Raw genomic sequence first — 21137 nt, 5'->3', positions numbered from 1 at the left:
ATGATATAATCTGAAGCATGGAGCAGGGCACAAGCCAACAGAACAATTTGAACACCAATATTTTGTTTCCTTCCTTTTCTCCTCTTTGAAGCACACAACACATCTTTTTGTGGGGCACTTTTTTGTTGTTGGGGGAACAGCATCAGGAAAATGTCTCTCGGTAAGGCGAGAAGGCTTAGGGGATTTAGATGGCCTTCCCTGGGGTGCTTGGGCATCTACTCCATACTTTGCTATTAGAATTTCAGCAAGCGAGATTAGAAAATCTTTTCGACTCAATTTTCCCTTGTTCTTTTTGCAAATCGCATAGGCATTCAACATTGCCATGTCCAACAAGTGCCGAAAAATTTTTTGATAGTATTTCTTTGGTCGATTTCTGGCAATTTTGTACATATTCATGAGTCCATCGCTTCTATCAACGCCTCCCATGTTTTTGTTATAGTCTTTTACCGCAATTGGTTTCACCACTTTTTTACCCCATTTTTCAGTTTCGGACATTTCAGTTCCATGAAACGTGCTCACCATTATCACGTCTCTTTTGTCCTTACATTTCATCACCATCTGTTTCCCACGAAATGGCGCCACCATTTCTCCTTTCTTCAATTTGGCAGATTTTACGGATTGAGGAAACTCCTTTCTATTTGACACCATCGTCCCAACCACATCCGTTCTATTCTCGGATAACTTGTCCACTAATCTAGGGCTAGTGTACCAATTGTCTAAATATATAGTATGCCCCTTACCTAGAAGCTCATCGGATAAATCAAGTACGATCCTGGCGGTGATATTTTCTCCTTCATATTTGTCAGAATACATTGTGTCCTTTCCCGTATAAATCAAAAAATTCCATATGTAGCCTGACTCACTTTCACAAAGCACAAAAAATTTTATACCAAATTTACTCCACTTTGATGGAATGTACTGCTTCCAAGAGAGTCTACCCTTCCACATCAGAAGAGATTCATCAACAACAATAGCCTGATTGGGCGAGTAAATTGATGAAAATTTATTTTTCAAGTACTGTAGCACTGGTTCAATTTTAAAAATTTTTCTATTGCTGACATCAGCATTGAAAGTTTTATTGTCCACAAAATGTAAAAATTTCAGAAGGAGAAGGAACCGTTTTTCACTAAAAACTTTAGAAAAAAGGGAGTTGCGATGCTTTCTCTTTTAGTAAAGTATATCGCATAATCGGGTTTCAGTACAATACCCTGTAGAATAAAAACTCCTAGCAACACTCTTATTTCATTCACAGTTGTCTCAACCCAACTCCGTGCCCTAGATCGCGGCTTCAGGTTAACATTTGCCGCAAGGAATTGCTGAGCATAAATATTTGTCTGCTCCATTATTATCGAGCACAGATTCTCATCCACAAATAATTCAGAGCATTTTAGGATGTCATCCTCAACCTCAACATCCACATTCAATTCAGATTTACCTGAGAAACTGAACTTCTCTCGCACTACCTCTCGTTCACACCAAACGTAAGGATACCCAAGTTGATTGGTAACTTCCTCTTCCAAAAGATCATCGTCTTCATCACTCTCGCTATCACTAATATCAGTGTTTACGTAATCGTCATCCAAATACTCAGAGGCACTTTCATCTTCGCTCTCTTCTAAAATGTTTATAATTTCTTCTGCACTTGGTTCAGATCGTTTTCTTTTACTAGATGAAGCCATATCAGAATATGTGAGCAAACCTTATGGAAATTATTCTTATTCTGAAAGCGAGAGCACTTCAAAACATTTATCGAAAAACTCACTAATTATTCACACTAGAAATCCCCAAAACCGGGAAACACTTTCCACTCCGAAGCTCAAAGGAAAACTGAGGACAATTTAGGCAGCTAAAAATATCAAAATCAGTTACTCCGCTCACATAGAATAATCGAGCAGACTGCGAAGGATTACAAGGGTAAAGAAACAATAATGCCTTTAGAAAAAAACACACTGCAGAGTAGAGAAGAGTACGAAATAAATGAGTCTTTCTTTTGGCTTATGCCGTCGACATAGCATACAATTTGCTTGTCAAGGAAAGAGGCAGCATTTGTATAAATGTAAAAGATCTCTAACACGCTCCTTGCCGCCGTATTTTCGACCTATTCACCCACTGCGGCGCCGCTTCAGTCATTATGACCGACGCAGAGGAGACTTATCTAGAGAGAAGGCTGGATTACAATACATAGTCTCTCCGTTTGAAAACTTCATTCTCAGATGGTTGCACTTGCCAGCTAATCGTGTTCATACCACTTTGTTGTTTATCCTGATATACGGTATGCTACAAGCGGCGAAAAAAGTTACTTCCTTCGATCATATCAACCGAAGCTGCGTGAAGAGAATGGGATCAGTAATTATGACCTAAGCAGCACGGAGCGTTTACAAATAGCAAATCTTTCAATAAAATACATGCAGGAGAGTGAAAATAATAGATACATTGGCTAGAAAATCGGAGAAAATTAAGGTATAAAAATACGTCAAGGGGCAATTGAATGCAACCCGCAATGCAGAGACAGAGCTATGCTACGAGATGCATAAGTACATTAAAAAAAGGTCTTCCGTATCATCTACCGGGCAGAAAGTGACCTCAATGAAGCCTTCTACGAGTTGCAGTAGGTGTGTAATGGAATATCACAACTAACCCATTGCAAATGAACATTAAATCGGCGTGGCGTATATATACGGCATACCCACTGAGGGTTACACCTCTCATGACGAATATATACGGCATACCCAGGTGAGTGGTTAAAGGAAATCAAAATAACTCCCCAAAATCTTGTGTTGCCTGCTGCATAGGCAACCGAGTCAAACATTCCTGCATTCATCATTTAGTATTCGAGGTATTCGAATATTCGAGCAATGATTTAATATTCGAATTCGATATTCGAGTTCGAGAAATCTGCTATTCGACCCATCTCTACACAAAACAAAAGTAATGATATAACAGTATATATACAGCCGATGTGGTGACTGACTGACTCATGGATACAAATTCCCAACCACTTCCAGACCTGCTGGAGAGCTGAAATTTGGCACACGTGCGGGGAACCTGAAATGATTCGGAGGAAAAATCCGAAAACCGGAAGCTTCAGCAACGTGTCGTCGCTAGGATGCCAAAATGGCCGAAATAGCCCTTTTTCTTGGGACGGTCTTTCGTTTTTATTTTACTGCGTGCGTATCGTACGTGCCACGTGGATGGTTAATGCACCTTTTGAAAGCTTATAAATGTGGTCACGTGATTATGTAACGTTTATAGTTTATTTTTAAGTTTATTGCTCCAAAAATGGCGTCCAAAATTTGGTTTTTCGAAAAAAATTTTATATCTTCCGCTCCCATCGACTTAATTTATGGTGTAGGATAACGAAAATGATTATTATATAAGCTCATAACATTGTCTACGAAATGTAGGTAACAATTTTCTTTCGTCGTCCTTGGTTACTCAGAAAAAAATTAAAAAATAACGAAAATTTCGATTTCCAAAAGATTAACACAGGATTTTGTCAATTTTAACCTGACCTATTTCTTTCAAACTTAGTAGTTACATACAGCTATGCATTATCTTTCAGAAAAAATAAACATTTAATAAATGATTTAATCGATATTATTATTAAAGTATTCTACCGATTAAGGTAGGTTTGCATGGAGTACTAAAGAAGTGATCTGGGAGCCTTCCTTTCCTTCCATTACCGCCTTCTTCAATTCACTATAAGGCCTACTCCCCTTCAATCTATCCAAAAATCCTACTCTTTTCCTTCCCCTCCCTCGTTTCCCTAACATTCTACCCTCTAACACCTTTTTCAACATCCCCTCCCCGCTGAGTACTCCCTCCATCCATACCTTCTGTCTCCTCCGTATCTCATCCAAAAGCTGCCTCTCCTCACCCACCATATCCAGCACTTCGTCGTTCCTTTTCCTCTCCGTCCATTTTACCCTCTCCATTCTTCTCCATACCCACATCTCGAATGCCTCCAATCTTCTCTCATCTTCTTTCCTCAGTGTCCATGTTTCGGCACCATAGAGAGCTACACTCCAAATCAAACTCTTCACTAACCTTTTCTTTAAACTCTTAGATAACGATCCTCTAAGAAGCTCCTTCCTGTTCATGAACGCCTCCTTTGCTAGTGCAATTCGCTTCCTGATGTCTTTGCTACTGTGTCCATTTTCCTCTAATGTTCTGCCCAAATAGTTAAACTGCTCTACCTGTTCAAATTTTTCCCCACCTACTTTGATCTTGAGTCTCACATTCCTCGCTTGCGATACTTTACAAAACCGCATTACCTTAGTCTTCTTGTGATTAATCCTCATCCCATACTCCTCGCACCGCTCGTATAATGCATCCACTAGAGCCTGTAATCCCCTCGCTGACTGGCTAATCAGCGCCTGATCATCCGCGAACCTTACCGATTTCAACATCATTCCTCCTACTTTCACTCCAGCTTCCAACTCGTCCCACGCTTCTCTTACCATCTCCTCAGCGTATACGTTAAAAAACAGCGGCGATAGAGGACAGCCTTGCCTTACACCTCGGCCAATGCTTGCCCACCCAGATCCCTCGCCCGCTACCCTCACTTGCGCAGTCTGGGCCATATAAAGATTATGAATCAGTCGTCTATCCCTCCAATCTACACCTATTCTCTTGAGAATATCCATCAGCTTAACCCAGTTCACCCTATCAAATGCTTTCTCAAAGTCCACGAAACAGGCATATACGTCTTGGTCATATTCTAGGTTCCTCTCGACGAGGGACCTCATTACTGCTATTGCATCACGAGTTGATTTCCCTTTTCTGAAACCAAATTGATCTTCGCCCAAATATTCGTTTGCCCTTGCCTCCATGCGTCTGTTCAATATCCTCAGTACCACCTTTGTCGCATGCGATATTAGGCTGATAGTTCTATAATCTCCGCATTCCACAGCTTTCTTCTTTTTCGGAAGCGGAATTAAAACCGCCTTCACAAAATCTTCCGGCCAACACCCCTCCTCATAGATGCTGCGAACTAGTTCGAAAAACCTTATCTTACTATCCTTCCCTAGATTCTTCAGAAGCTCACACGGGATATTGTCAACTCCTACTGCTTTCCTAGCCTTCATATCACGAAGTGCTCTCTCTATTTCCAAATCTAATATCCCCGGCCCAAGATTGTCCTCCTCCACTGCACTTTCATCCTCTAAACTCAATCTCTCCGGCCTGTTTCTTCCGTCATACAGATCCTCCACGTATTCCTTCCATCTACTCTGTACCTCTTCTCGCTCGGTTAGCACTCTCCCATCTTTAGCCTTAATTTTAAACATGGCTTGTCCTCTTTTGCCGCACGATAGCGACTTAACTTTGGCGTACAACGCGCCTACTTCTCCAACCTTCTGGAACTTTTCCATTTCCTCACACTGTACTTTCCACCAAGCCTCCCTTGCCCTCTTAGTTTCACGACGTAATCGATTATTTAGCTCTCTATACATTCTTTTTCCCTCCTCTCTGTCCACGCTCTTCCACTTCCTTCTCTCCTCCATCTCTTTTACCATCGCCTCCGTAACCCAAGGCTTCTTTGTCCTTCTGCTGTCAACGTAGCCAATTGACTTCTCTGCCGCATTAGCTATTCCAGTTTAAATATTATCCCATCTTTCCTCAACAGACTTCGTACCTTCAATCTCCCTTACACTGATGTCCACTAGTTCCCGATATTCTCTCCTCATACTCCCCTTCAGTGCTTCTACATTCCATTTCCTCACCCTCCTGCCTTTCATGAGCCTTTTGAATCCTTACATTGCATTTCATAAGTATTAAATTGTGGTCGGAATCCGCATCTGCTGCTGGGAAGCTGCGCGAGTTTTTCTCACTATTCCTAAACCTCTGTCTTACCATAATGTAGTCTATTTGATATCTGCCTACATCCCCTGGACTTTTCCACGTGTACCTTCGCCCTTTATGATGTTTGAACCACGTGTTTGTGATGAATAACTTGTTTCTCTTGCAAAATTCTGCTACTTTCTCGCCCCTGTCGTTTCGAATTCCTAATCCAAATTCTCCTATTTCGTTTCCATCCCTACCTTCCCCGACTGAAGCGTTCCAGTCCCCCATCACTACCAGATTTTTCTTACCCGGTGTGTCTCGAATTATTTCCTCGAGCTGTTCATACACCTCATCTACTTCTTCCTCCCTATGATTGCTAGTGGGCATGTAAACTTGGACCACCACAAGGTTGGCGGGCCGCGCCTCAATTTCTACCACCAGAATCCTATCGTTTACCTGGTCTATACCTACCACACGCTTACCCATCTTCCCGTTTAATACTAATGCTACCCCTCGCTGGCTTTCTTCCCCTCCACTATATATAACCCTATACCCATCACTCCAATAATCCCCCCCATCCCTCCACCTCACCTCGCATAATCCTAAGATATCTATCCTCCCTTTATCCATTTCCCTTTTGATATTTTCTAACTTTCCCGGCCTCACATTCCATGTCCCCACATTTATAGCCGACTTCTTCTTCTCCATCTTCTTGGTCTTCCATTCTTCTTTCTTCATTGCTGCTGCCGCTGATGGTGATGATGATAAGTCTCTGCAAGGATTTCGCATGTTGGCGACCCCGAGGACCTTGCCGACCTCGCTGCCGTGCCCGACACCCGCCCTTTGCAGACGGGTCCCGGGCGATGAGATTCCGAGGCTCATTTGGTTGTACTCCATGTGTTCAGGGAAGAGATAGTTGGTAGGGTTTCCCACTTCCATTCCAACAGTGTTTTTTACGTGACACCATCACGTGGACTACCTTTCGTCTGGCTCCTACCCTTCGACCTATCTGGCATGGGTGGCCCTACCGGGAATAATTTAGAATTAATCCCGTCAGTGCAGCTCTAGGGATCATAGGAACACGCAAGCCTTTCCACCGCGACAAGGTTGTAGCCCAAGGGAAAGGTTAATCGATATAACCGCGAAAAAATAAAAATTGCGGGCACTACTAAAATTTTCCAGGGAGAGATTTACTTTTTATTGTATTACTCACATAGGGGCAAATTCTCTTAGATATGATAGTGAATGGATGTGACCATGTAACATCGTCATCTTTAAACCCCCTAAAAAATTAAAATTTGCATATAAGTAGCCTTTTCGGGCACTTTTCGTCACAATTTTGCCGCTTTACCAAGCCGTACCAGTCATCGCTACGGAATTGATGTGGACGATTGATGACCCCTGGCAGTACAAACCTATAAACCCCCGGTAAACCCACATACACCCCCCAAAAAACAAAATTTTGCATATAAGTCTACTTTTTGGGTACTTTTTGTGACTATTCCACCGCTGGTACCCCAACAACTCATCCCTATGAATTTATGTGAACGGATGGTGACCGCTAGGGGTACACACATATAAACCCCCGGTATCCCCCTGAAATCCCCCCAAATGTAAAATGTGCCATTAAGTCTCTTATACCCCCGATCACCTCCTGGAACCTCGTCGAAAAAAAATAAAAAAAATTTAAAGTCACCTTTCCGAGTAGTTTTCGTCGCAATTTAGGTGGTGCCCCTACTACTTCTTAAAACCCCCGATAACCCCGTCAAACCTCCCAAAACTATTTTCCTAATAAATCGCCTCTCCGGGTAAAAGAATGGTCAGAATTCCACCACTGTTCCGGACCCCTAGGACTTATCGGCACGGAATTTATGAGAACGATTTGTGACCACTGGTTTAACACAAGTTTAAAACCCCCGGTATTCTGTTGGAACCCCCACAAAAAAATGAAAAAATTGCCATTAAGTCTTCTTTTATGGGTACTTGTCGCCACTATTACGCAGCATTGCACTAACCTTTCCAATCATCGCTACATGATCACTTCGGACGATTGGTGACCGCATTTATAACACATTGAATCCCCCTGGGCACCCCTCTCGGTGGAGAAGACCATGTATGAGGACTAAGCGGAGCAGCCGCAGGGGGGGGGGGGGGGGGTCCTCACCCCCAAGGCAGCGAAGCCGCCCCACAACGAGGAACGGCGAAGCCGTTCCGAGGAGTAACTGGCGTAGGCGAGGGGAAGCTTCTGTAACCCTCGGGCGGGCACGATGTACAAGTGGCGCAGCCGCACCTTAAACGAATAATGGTGAATCAGTTCCGAAATGCCCTTGCCCTCTGGGTGGCTATACCGACCCCAGACGAGGAGCGGCGAAGCCGTTCCGAATATTAAGCGGGGTAGCCCCAGGGGGGCACACTTAACCCCTGGGCGGCGAAGCCGCCTCTCAACGAGTAACGGCGAAGCTGTTGCGAGGAATGAGTGGGGCGCTTCCCTGTCCCCTGGCCAGCGAAGCCGCAGAGCGCAGCGAGTGATAACAGTATAAAACTTTGTCTATTTTTCAAGCGTCTGGGGGGGGCATGTGCCCCCCCCCTAAATCTGCCAATGGAGGGCAGCGCTGAGGCTAGGAGTGTGATGATGACCAAAGCCATTCAGTTTAAGATAAATGAATTCTGCTACAAATACTCTGTGCCCAGTGTTGGTAAGTACATAATCGAGTAAAAGTAATCGGATTATTTGTAACTATTACTTTTTACAAAATGTTAAAAACAAATGTTAATACCATTGATACTTACATCATACATTTGATGTAACCATGGCTTTGATTCCAAGTTAAAATTTTAAGTTCTTACAGTACGATTTGAATTTCAGGTGGTAAGGACTGACAATGAAGGAAATGGAAAAAGCAGTAACCACCAAAGGATATTGAACAATTTAATTAAACTTCAATACCAACATCATGTGAGCATAGGTACAGCCATGGTGCTCATTTGTCAACATTCAATCAAAATACATCATAACAAAAATAGATGTCATATTCAAGTAATACTAATCTCTAAATTTTGTAAACTTAAAAAAATATACAATTTGAGGAATAATAAAAATTTAAACACTTATTAACTCATCAAAATTGAAGATTCATCAATAATATCAATTTTAAGAACATAATTAAAATATTTTCTCCAAAGAAATATTATACATGTAGCACAAATTCCCCACATATACCTCTCAATATCTATTTTTCTACTTGGTCAATTTTTTTTAAATCAAAAGGCAGGCATCACATCATAAGAGAGAAAAGAAGACTTAAGCGAGGTAAGAAGCAGAAAGGGGGAATTCTCTGACAGTGCATACTAGAATAGTACCAGATCATATTTTAACAGCTTACGATATCACAAACAGCTCCACTTGCAACAGTTTTAACAATGTAATTCAAATTTTATAACAAGAGATAATAAAATTGTTTATAATCTAAAAAATTGAACACAAAAATCAACAAGGTGAGTATTAATGTAGGCAGTGTATCATCACAAAACGATCAGTCCCTTGTATTGGGAATACATTGTGGGTTGCATATATTACACATGATGCCCTCATAGGTCAAAAAACAAACTGCATTAACTGGGAATGCTCGCAACTGCAACACCCAGAATCCTCTCCCAAAAACAGTCCATCCATCAGAACGAAGACTCTTTCTAAAGCAGTCGTAAATGCCAGTATATGTTGGTTGCTTGAAATTATCAGCTTGTATTCTGGACTTCAAGACGTCAAGTGGCACTATAGAGCCCCAGCTGACCATTCCTATCAAATTTAGTAAAGAGAAGAGAGCTATAGGATAACTAAAGATAAGAGTAACTGTGAAAGTTGAACATGGATTATAACTTTATTAAAATGCTTGGACTGATAGCATAGAAAATAACCACATAGAAGAGGTTACTGGTGGCTGGCAGGCAAGAAATGTAAAATATAGAACCTATTTGGTGCTAAGGAGCATTGAGAAAAAAGGTCCATAAAAATTAAAATAATCGAAATAGATGTTCCATTACAGCTTTCCAACCTACCATGTAATTACATTCAATTACCCTTCTTTCTCCAACCTGTGGATGCTAAATGATGTCTCCATGTTCCTGGGCTTCACCGCGTGGATTTTTCTTTATGACGACAGTTTCTCCGGTATTCCAACCGGCGTCTTCAGGTCGAGTCCGACCTGAAGACGGTTGGAATACCGGAGAAACTGTCGTCATAAAGAAAAATCCACGCGGTGAAGCCCAGGAACATGGAGACATCATCTAGACAACGCCGCGGAAAACTACGCATCAACTTGTGGATGCTAAATCTAAAATTTTTTCTAAATAAAACTGTGAAGACTCTACTTCATCAGTCCACAAAATTAAGGCATAAACATGATGACTGCATACCAGCCAAACAAAAAGGACTTTCCAAAGATAAAAAAAAAATGAAATGCAACAGAAGTGTGTATCTTGATTCAGTAACATCAGAGCTTGATAAAGCCCTAAACCATTCAAGTAGAAAGAATAAGTCCTCTTCAGTGTAAAAATGTTCTACGCAGGTGCAATAATTGCATCTTCAAATGAAGACATAAATTTAACACCCCAAATCATTAAAACAATTACCAGATAGGAAGGCAATAACCACCTCTAGCACTTTCAGCCTGAAGGTAAAAATTTAACTTAGCCTGATCCAAATTATTTTGTCATTTCAAACTTTGTACTATAATACTCATATGTGTAATGATCAAACTTTGTAGTGTTGTAGTCTATCGGAAGCTGTCCAAGAATCACCCTCCATAAGGGATTATATAACCAATAGTTAAATAAAAAACAGTTAAACATTTACAGGCCTGATATATTCTCATTGAATAGAGCTTCCTTCGAATATGAGCGGTAGTCTGGTGGTTACCAGAAGGGAACCAAAGTCGAAGAGGCGAAGTTAGACTCCCTCTGCGCACAGTGTGCCTGCTTTAGTCGTTTGCGGTGGCAGTCGGACTCCATGCGGACACGACTCCCTTCGCGCACACTGTGCGCTGGAATTTTATGAGGCCAAGTCAGACTCCCGGTGCTCACGACTCCCTCAGCGCACAGTGTGCATGTTGGAGTCGTGAGAGGTGGAAGTCACACTCCTTGCGCACATGATTCCTTCCACATAGGTACACTTTCCGTGTGAGGCTCATCGCACGTTTGGTGGGTCAAAAGGAGCACATGGCACTTTTTTCGGGTAGCCCATTGCTCACCTTTTCAAGTCCCTTGAAAGATTCTCCTCATTAATTCTCTGGGTATTACTCTTAAGAATCTCATATGGCCCTTATTGTAATTTTCACTCCTGCATTTTCCATGTATCGCGAAAGAAAAAGGGTTGAAGATGCTCATGTAAAAGTTTTCTTTAACGGCAAATTCATGAAAATAATCCAAGACAAAAATGAAAATTTGTTCTAACACAAACAACTAGGATTAATCAAGGAAATTAAGTATGGATTGTTAACACAATCATGTAGTTTCGGAGATAATATTTTGTTAAGTACTACAGAATTTTTAAAATTGTTATCATCTCTAAGCACAAGAGATGGAACGCATATTCTGTCTTCCATGAAAGATATAATGTAGTATCAGCAGAAATAGTTCCTAAGCTGTATCCCCTGCTGAGCATTGTGACGCAATACGTGATTGATTTGAAATCAATTTTTCAAATTATGATCGTTTGTTCAGTAATCCCTCCCTCACCACCTTCCTCCCTACCCTTTCTTCCACTTCCCTCTTCCCCCTCCCCTAAACCCAGAAACACTTTGTTGAGTCGCACTGGGCGAGCGGCTCTCAGGAGTGTGCTGTGAGCGGTGAGGCAGCTCCACAAAAAGAGTCATCACTAGGCTGAACTGCCACAGTGACATGCATCAGTCCAAAGACCTCACTAAATCATTCAATCATTATAAGCAAAAGCTGGTGTGGTGGCGTTTATTCTAGAGTTTCCAAATCAAGAGTTTCCACAATACATACCAGCAATTCCTCCAGCAAAAACTGTCGCAAAGAATTCGACACGCTCACGTTCATTTCCACGAGTAAGTGATGAAAGTAACTTTTCATAGACCATAAAATATAGCCCAGATGATGGAACATCTCTAAGCATAGTAATATAAAATCCTTTGTAGCAACCTTTAATGCCAATTTTTTTATAAATCTCCGTCACACATTCCAGAGAGCTTTTATAGTTTTGCTGCTGTCTTTTCCCAAATTTAACATTTTCACCTGTAAACCAGAGAAGAAGAAAGATAAAAAAAATCACTCAAATGACATCATCAAAAAACTAAGAATTGGAAACATCATGATCACAAAAATGTTGTTCTAACTGTAATAATTTTTATCTATGTGTGTTTTAATCCCATTTAACATTTAGCAATCTTTTCTCTGACCCATTACCCTGTACTCATCATATAATTTAGATCCAAAAGAAGACTTAGTGTGCATTGCGTGCTTGTGTAAAAAAATTATATATTCCCACTTCTTTGTGCGTATCTGTCCAGTGCAATTGTTTATACAAAACTTAATACTGGTGATTATGCCATCGATGACAGGGAGCAATACTTTCATACAAGAATTTTTAATATTCCCCATAAAAAGTTTATAACAACAATACATTCTATTTAAGCCACTTACCATTATCGTAAAAGAAACTCCTGGAAAATATTAAGTGTGTACAAAAATTCACATTTAAAAGTAAACTGAGGGCATTCTTTATGATCCATTTACTTCATTCAGTCAATAAATTTATTCTCATATCTATAATGAATTTGAGTTGTGCAATTGATGACGTTTTATATCACGTAAATCAACATTATCACAATCTTCAGACAAATAAATTACATAATTGTAATTATTTCATCAAGAAAGAAGTACCGCATCATCCTACTCAGACAAACTCACTATTCCTCACCTGCATACTACGGTTACCACTAATTCGATACTATATTTTATTCTCTCTTTCTGCCAAAATAAATTGTTTCCCAACAGAAAATGCCCCATAAAATTTTTACTTACTTTACCCTCTAAAGGTGTCTTATTTTTCATTGACACAAATTTACTTTAAACTGGATAACTTTCTATATCAGACATCTTTAAAATTAATAATCTCACAAATTAAGGACATGGGTCAGTCATAATTTTTAATACAAACAAGGGAAGAATAGAGGAGACACACACCACAATCATCACAATGAATCCCAAGCACAGTGTGAATTTCTCTCTCCCAGTTTAAAAATACTATTTTTCCATGGCTTTGCTATCGACAGTGATGGGGACATGTTTGGACTTTGTCAGAGGCCACAAATACTAATGCCATTATGAATGACCTCAGACATTTCCTTGTCCAGTGGCAGAATATGCATCCCCTTATCACCCCATGACTATGTAGACAGTTTTCGTAAACAAGGTAAATGAAATTCAAATATGACAGAACGTTAGGTGTAGAAGCAAACTGGCATGAAGCATGCTCCAGATACATCTTAAATTATGATATCAGGATTTAATAACATCGATTTGCACTGAAACATAAAAAATGAGAGCTATAATTAAAACTACGAGTAAAATTCTGCGCATATTTGAGAAGTAAGATGTTGAGAAATCCCACAATTTTTTTATATTTTACTTTTAATGGTAGGAAAAATTCTCTAAGTTGACAAAATTATGTGACTTCTAAACAATTGTGACTTTTTTAGGTTATGCATCCTATTAAGTTTTAGACTTATTTCTTTCTCCCTAAGAAAATAATTAGAAATGACTAAAATTAAAGAAATTTTTAGCACTCCGGCCACATGTCCAAATCCCCAATGTGAATCATTTATATAAGCTGAATCTAACGGCATTTTTTTAAAAAACGAAATCCATATTACTGAATACCAGAGGTATTCAAAATAAATGTTAGAGTAAAGTAAATATGTTCTCAGGTTACTATGTAATTGACAACAATAATGTTTATATGAGAAGTAAATAAATGTTTATGGATTCCTAGTGAAGTGCAGAGTCTAAGCAATTCTACCACAAAGTAAAGTAAAAAACCCAAAAGGTTATGGGCCCAGGGCAAGAATTGCAGTAAAAAAAAAAGGAAAATTTGAAGAATAAAAGAAGGAAAAAAACGGAAAAGAGAGATGGCGATGTCAAGCGAAGATATTACGCACATACAAAAATTGAAGGACACAACAACTTACTCTATGTGGTCTTTCCAAATTAAAATCCTGTTCCGAGCCAAGGAAATGATAGAAGTAATTGAAGGTGAAGATTTAAAGGAGAAAAAAGATATGAATCAAGAAGAGACGCGGAGATGGAACATGAAAGACGCCAAGGCCCAATATTGGATAGTCTCAACAATAGATAGATCCGTGGTCCACCATATAATGACCTGTAAAACAGCTAAAGAAATGTTCCAGAAACTTAAATTAATATACGAAAAGGACACAGAGACTCAGAAATGTCAACTCCTACAAGAATTTTACGCATACAAATATGACAGTTCGAAGGACGTCATGACAAACATGAGCAATCTGCAAAACATTGCTTATAGACTGAACGGACTAAAACAACCCGTCGACGATCTCATGATAATGACGAAAATGATGTCCATCCTGCCAGACAATTTCCGGCATTTCTCGAGCGCATGGGATTCCGTGAGAGGACCAGATAAAACAATTGAGGACCTTTGCGCACGTCTTCAAATAGAAGAGTCGAAGCTGAAGACGGAAAATGAAACAGATGTGGTATCATTCGCGGCAAATTACAAAAACGGTAAAATTAATTATAATATAGATACAGTGTGTTTTTTATGCAAAGAAAAGGGTCATGTAAAATCCAGATGTCCTAAAAGAGGGTGTACAATATGCAAACGCACAAATCATAATGAAAAGGACTGTTTCTTTCGAGAAAAATCTTGCATAATATGTAAGAAAACAAATCATGACGAAAAAAATTGTTTTTTTAAAAATAAGGGTCAGAATAATGAAAAAAGGTATAGAGACAGGGACTCAAGAAAAGATAAATTAGCATTTTGTGCGGATTCTGAGGCTAACCTTAATCATAATAATATCTTTGAATTTGTGATCGATAGTGGCGCAACGAAACACATGGTAAATTCCATCGAAATGGTTAAAAATTTGCGTAAGTGCAATGAAAATGTAAGGGTTGCTAAAAAAGATTCAACTATGACAGTCAAAGGAGTAGGAACTCTAGATCTAAATAAATGTAAATTAAAAGAGGTGTTGTGTGTACCGGAACTTACTAAAAATTTAATGTCTGTTTCTGAAATCACAGAGAATAATGGAACCGTATTATTTACTAAGGATAGTGTTCAAATATTAACTGGTGAAATACCTATGCCAAAACAAAATATTGTAATAGAAGGTAAGAAAAGAGCAAATGGAATGTTTGTAGTTGATCTCAATGGAACTGATGAAGCCATGTTAACACAAACAGTTTTTTTGCTAGAGTATACAGTGCCTTACACTCCTCAATTAAATGGTAAAGCAGAAAGAATGAATCGTACACTTCTTGAAAAAGCTAGATCATTAATATTTGATGCAAACCTACCCAAGGAAATGTGGGGAGATGCCATTTTAACCGCAGCATACATTACAAATAGATGTCCGAGCTCTACTGTGGACAGAACACCAGTGGAACTGTGGTTTGGATATAAACCGAATCTGAAAGGGGTTCAGATATTTGGTTGCAAAGCCTATGCTAAAGTTTTGAAGCCTTTGAAGAAAATGGACAATCGATCAAGAGAATGTATTTTCATTGGATATGCCAGAAATGCATACCGATTGTGGGATCCAGAAAAAAGGCAAGTTTTTGTCTCTAGGGATGTGATTTTTGAAAAATCTCCAACTAAAAATAAAAGCCATATATGTGAAAATCAGCAAGATGTCGGGAGAGTTAGAATTTGTAATAGTATAGAAAATCTAGACAAGGAAAAAGAAGAAGTAGAGGAAAGTAAAGAAAAGAATTTAGAAGAATCTAGAGAGAGTGAAGAAGATATAGATGAAGATATGAGAAAAAATAATGAAAGGGAAGAAACAAGAAATAAAGAAAGAAATGAACCAGAAGTAAGAGATGAAGAAAGAGATTCAACCACACGAAATTTAAGACCCAGAGTAAACTTAAGAACGCCTTCAAGATACAAGAACTATGCTATGCGATGTGAGACAGATGAGGTGATGTTTATAAATTAAAAAAAAAAAAAAAAAAAAAAAAAGTTTGTGTTAGAGTAAAGTAAATATGTTCTCAGGTTACTATGTAATTGACAACAATAATGTTTATATGAGAAGTAAATAAATGTTTATGGATTCCTAGTGAAGTGCAGAGTCTAAGCAATTCTACCACAAAGTAAAGTAAAAAACCCAAAAAAAATAATTGTGCGAAAGATCCCCAGAGAAAAAATCATTCGCCTTGACCGGGATTTGAACCCGAATTTCCGGTCGAGTGTTTTAGCCAGTTAAGCTACCGTGGCGTCATTCTTCCCTGTGGATATTTTCGGACACTACCGGACAAGATGTAACTGGACTGCTGAGCATATGATGCCACAAGCAGTCCAAATCGACATAGAACACAAAGAGGTGTTCGCTCTAGTTGAAATGTAGAGAGGGGAGAATCGGTGGCTTAACTATGGGTGGGATGAGGGAGATAGATCCCCCCCCCCCCAAAGCCTCAGAGAAATAAAAATAATATTCAAAACTATTGTCTAGTTTTGACATATAGTAACTTTAACGTAACCTTTTAATGAAACCCAAACTTTAAGCACTAAAATTATGTAAAATGTATTTGCAGGCATGTCATTTTTCCAAAAAGGGGTGGTGCGTGGGAGGTCTCCCTTCCCCATCCCCTCTCATTCCCCCCAAAGCTGATGGAGTTGAATGTCAAAATAACAAATACAATCAGTCATATTAACTGAATACAGTTATTGGGTACAAATTCAGAAGCGATGACGAACCACAATATCCAAAGAGGGGACTATGGTCTGAAGATGAATCAAACTAAATTAAGAGGGGTTGTACCGAACATCTTGGAAGAACATGATAAAAGTATTTTTCGTTAAATTTGTTTTTCCCCTGGCACGAGAGTAAGTTGAAGTCCTTACCAGTTTCAGTTTGCATTTTGATCTTGACCAATTCCACAGGGCAGGTAATGAAAACTTGAGCAACACCTCCAATGCAACCACAAAGAAAGGTTTCCCTTAAAGTGTGATATCTTCCATGGGCGGTGAAAAAACTATTCACCGGCACTTCCTCATTCGTCCTAGGTATATTTTTAAGCGAGTACCCGTAGACTCCAAAGAAAACGGAATTAAGAATACCGGCCGATAATAATGGAAAAAGCAATCCTTTATAAAACGAAAGAAACTGAAACGACGAAAGGATAAACGGATGAGTTGCTTATTTACATGAATCCCAATGTTAGATTTGAAAGATATTTGTACTCACCCCTTCATATTTGTAAGTGGTCTTGATTACTTTAAAGACACTACTGATGCCTAATGTCTGCTGACGTACTTTAACAGTATCCATTGGGTGGCCAACCAGCAGTCCACTGCTGCCTAAAGACAAATTCTCACTTTAGAAGTTATCAAGGATACTCTTATGAAAAATAAGATCAATCTTACCCGCAGCCCATCCCGCCAAGAAATCACAGTAGGACATGATGAAACAAGTAGGCTATTGGAAGCCTACCAGCAAAATACTTCGAATTTCCTCAATTTTCGCAGCCATATCTCTCAGACTACCTTAAAAGAGGATGAAATTAAGGCATTTTTAAGTTACGCGCCAATTACCACGAGGTAGAATTTATCAATTATCACATTCGAATCCATTTCTACTTGTCCAGGGAAATCCCCAGAAAACTCGCACAACAGCAGAACAATTATGACAAAAATTAGGATAATATATTTACAGACGAGTCCGCTTTAAATAAAATGTCTAAATTAAAACAAATATACCAAGTAGTGTCCATAGCACTCCTTTTAATACCACGAATACACCTGGATATGTTACCGATGTATCATGATTTGAACAAGTCTCCAACGGGAGATCAAAACAAAAACAAACAAAGTACTGCCGATATGCCAAAGATGAACACGTGCCCTCTTGCTTTAACCCGATGTACCATTGTTGCCTTCGGGATGAAAATTTGCGATGGAGCTTATCATTGCATTCCGTTTGTTTTGAATTAGATAAACGCGAGCATGGCCAATCTTAGTTGACCTACGTGCTTGAATCACTGCCCCACACTGCCCGTTGATTGGAGTCCTTTCGGTACTCAGCGATGGAGCATGAGAATATTTTAAACGGTCCTCCAGCTCTCCCCGTGAAAGATCTTAAAAAACCACTGGGAGAATTTCTATTGGAAAGACTCACCGCCAACGGAAAAGCCGTAGCTCAAGTAAGTCATTTTTTGTAGGGAAAAAAGTGTCAATTATGCCTATCATGGTCACATGGTATGAGACGGAAAAATACTCACACAAACTGTATGAGTATTTTTCCGTCTCACAGTGCCCGAGTTCCTCCTTCTCGATGCATATTTCATAGTCACTGGTAGGTTTTACAGAGGAAATTGTGGCATCAAGTTGGAAGTTTATGTTCGGTGGGTGTAAAGTAAACCTCGAACTAGACTGCAGCCCATTATCATATTGGTCACGGTTCGTTTTAATTGTTTTCAGTAAGGATGGTGTTATTATTATGCGTTAAACGTGGAATTCTGTGAATCGAATGTAGTGGAAGTGAATCCAGAGGTGGAATAATTCTCGCGGCCACTGGGAGTATCCAACCTTAAAAAAGTTGCCATTGAGCTCTAGATACGCAAGTACTTATCTGTCGCAATTAGTTTCTTTAACCTCTGGCCATTTGATAGAAAATTCTATTTTTATCCCACTGGCGACCCATTTGAGTTCCGATAGCATGTCTTAAGTGTGTCAAGGTCCGTCAAGGTCCCATTTTCTTAGGGGTTCTCATCCCATAATTTCGCGTTTAGACTCTGCCTGTAAAGGATATATTTTTCAAATCGACGAATGATCAGTATGCATTCATTATAAATATGCATTTATAATTAGTTACCTATTTCAGCCGCTGTTAGTACGCTAGTACCCAAAATCTCAGTAAATGTTTGCTGTGCTTTCGGCGAGATTAGCGATGCCATCTCTTTATGGGCTAAACAAAGTGATGAAACTAGAAAAATTTATATTTTCCATCACTTGTAGCAATTATATAGCAAAAGAAAGTTGCAATCGACGTGAACTTGGTCCTTGAAGGCCAAACAGTGAAGCATACCGGCCTGAAATGTTTTTTAGGTTCATTATGCATTTTGATGTCAGGATTTAGTAACATTAATTTCCTCAGAAAACAAAATGAATGTTTGCCTGAAAACATAAAAATGAAAGCAATGATTTAATTCTTTTTAAGTGGAGGAAAAAATTCATTTCCCTGCTTTGCCAATGAGCATTTATGAGCCATGATCCATTGTCAATTATTATACCAATGGAAATAAAACACATTGATGAAACATAAGTGTGTTGCTGAGAATTTCCTTATTTCCTATTAACTATTCATTTTCAATGAACAAACCATTTGGAAATTGTAGTACTAAAAGGCCTGTTTACACGGTACATTAACACGTACGGGTTAATGTCTAAATGTATGAATGCAAGAATGAATGCCAAAATGCACCGTGTAACCACCCAACTTGTGCGAACACATGCACAGAAAATAGAACCTGTTCTAATTTGGTTCATGTATTTGTACATGTCCCGTTCCGGTCCACAAAAATCATTCACGCAAATGTACATTAACTCGTACGTGTTAATGTCTAAATGTATGAACGCCAAAATGTACCGTGTAACCACCCAACTTGTGCGAATGCATGAACAGAAAATAGAACCTGTTCTAATTTGGTTCATGCATTAGTACATGTTCCGTTCTGGTCCACCAAAATCATTCACGCAAACGTACATTAACTTGTACGTGTTAATGTAACGTGTAACCAGGCCTTAAGAGCAATTTTACCTTACAAGACGTTGAAATTCTTTGCTGATATATATCGTGTCTAACTTCTACTTTTTAGCATATAAATTGTGGTACTTACTGGATTTTATCATAAGCATGAGCTGCATAATTAATGTTAAATTAAAAGTACATGTTCCTCGTCCCTTATAACCAGTTCACTTAAAAAACACTGTATTTGTATTGTTAAGGAAGATGTCTTTTCCATCCTTCGAAGACTATGTATGCAAATTCCATGTCCAAACTGCTGAGGAAGTGGTGCGTATCAATGTGTTAAAATTCTAATGAATTTGACTGTACAATAATTTTGGCATTTTGAAAGCCATCTCCAATTCAACCTGACCCAGGACTGTCATCAAGACAGTGAGAGAATGCTGTCTCCCTCAAGATCTCCATACTTGTTAAACAGTATTACTTCAGAATCCTAGGCGGTCAGACAAACACGTGCTCTCCCTCTTTATTTCGCTAACCAGGTGCAGTACACTGGCATCTATGTGTCAGCATTGCCAACACACACATCTCTATCACCAACATCAATGAAAAACACCGCACTACTCCCCCCCCCCCTTTCATCCACACCCAGTCTTCAAAATTTTGGGAGAACACAGTCAAACTTGCTAAAGATTTGACTGCAAAACAAAATATAAGGCAAAGAAAAGTGAGCAACGTAAACGCGATGGGCTTTTTAATAAGTTCTTGTGGTCGTAAAACTCTGGTTGTGGGAACTTGTTGTGCAGGGCTGGACATTACAGAGTGCATTGGGTGCATTCTCAACAAGAGGGCACCGAGATATGGCTGTGGTCTTAGAATCCACAGCAGAACAGTGAGTGATGCGAGGGAACCATGAGTGAAGGAATAGTGGGAGTGGGTAAACCCACTGGTGTTACATGCACGAGTGCATCTTCCTTCATTTCGGCCTTGCAAGCCTTGTCCGAAACAATTGCACCCGGCCGAGCTGAGGGTACCTGATTAACACACAACTGCATAATTCTGTCAGCAGTTGTATCTTGAAGCAATGTTGGGCCAATTATTTTAACAATGGTGCCAACAAAGGGTTTATGATTTGAAGGCAGCCTTACTTCTACAATGTCATTTACATCCTGAGGCACTTTGGAGATGGTACTTCAGCATCAGGATCAGGCCTGACCACACTAACCAATGGTCTGGGTGTAAAACGTAACATTACCTCATCTGGGGGCATTTTGGTGGTGGTACACTGGGTGGTACAATTTGCTTACAAGAAATTTCCCAATTTAACAGAAACAGATAAGCTATTGTTTTTCTTAAGAGCTTTATCTAAAGTGTGATATAATGGTC

General features: G+C 39.4%; 2 protein-coding genes and 1 long non-coding RNA gene across 10 annotated transcripts in view; 2 read left to right on the top strand and 1 right to left on the bottom strand.

Moving 5' to 3' along the window:
- The first annotated feature begins 8209 nt into the window (after nucleotides 1-8209).
- LOC124168321 lies at nucleotides 8210-9195 on the top strand. Its single transcript, XR_006866903.1, has 2 exons — nucleotides 8210-8480; nucleotides 8651-9195. It is a non-coding gene; the product is annotated as an uncharacterized LOC124168321 (long non-coding RNA).
- LOC124168319 (solute carrier family 25 member 45-like) lies at nucleotides 8700-18023 on the bottom strand. Of its 6 annotated transcripts, none has more exons than XM_046546493.1 (6): nucleotides 17932-18023; nucleotides 17432-17547; nucleotides 17253-17365; nucleotides 16910-17171; nucleotides 11788-12036; nucleotides 8700-9580 (listed from the first exon to the last, which is right to left on the bottom strand). In XM_046546493.1, the coding sequence occupies exons 2-6, from the start codon at nucleotides 17466-17468 to the stop codon at nucleotides 9318-9320; spliced, it is 924 nt and encodes a 307-aa protein (XP_046402449.1). In that variant the 5' UTR covers nucleotides 17469-17547; nucleotides 17932-18023; the 3' UTR covers nucleotides 8700-9317. The 6 variants fall into 6 exon arrangements, with proteins under 6 accessions (XP_046402449.1, XP_046402448.1, XP_046402450.1 ...); XM_046546492.1 differs by having other exon boundaries at nucleotides 17432-17551; nucleotides 17932-18021; XM_046546494.1 differs by lacking the exon at nucleotides 17932-18023 and adding an exon at nucleotides 17765-17925 and having other exon boundaries at nucleotides 17253-17382; nucleotides 17432-17551.
- Nucleotides 17941-21137, top strand: part of LOC124168318 (luciferin 4-monooxygenase-like) — a 97910-nt gene continuing 94713 nt past the window's right edge. For all 3 annotated transcript variants that reach the window (XM_046546488.1, XM_046546487.1, XM_046546486.1), the window contains exon 1: nucleotides 17941-18207. In XM_046546488.1, the coding sequence (XP_046402444.1) occupies nucleotides 18091-18207 (117 nt within the window). In that variant the 5' untranslated portion in view covers nucleotides 17941-18090. The remainder of the gene's footprint in view (nucleotides 18208-21137) is intronic.

The sequence above is a fragment of the Ischnura elegans genome, chromosome 11 (assembly GCF_921293095.1).
Source record: "Ischnura elegans chromosome 11, ioIscEleg1.1, whole genome shotgun sequence".
Taxonomy (NCBI): Eukaryota; Metazoa; Arthropoda; class Insecta; order Odonata; family Coenagrionidae; genus Ischnura; species Ischnura elegans.
Note: the sequence above shows the minus strand (reverse complement) of the source record. Positions and strands in the feature narration are given on the sequence as shown.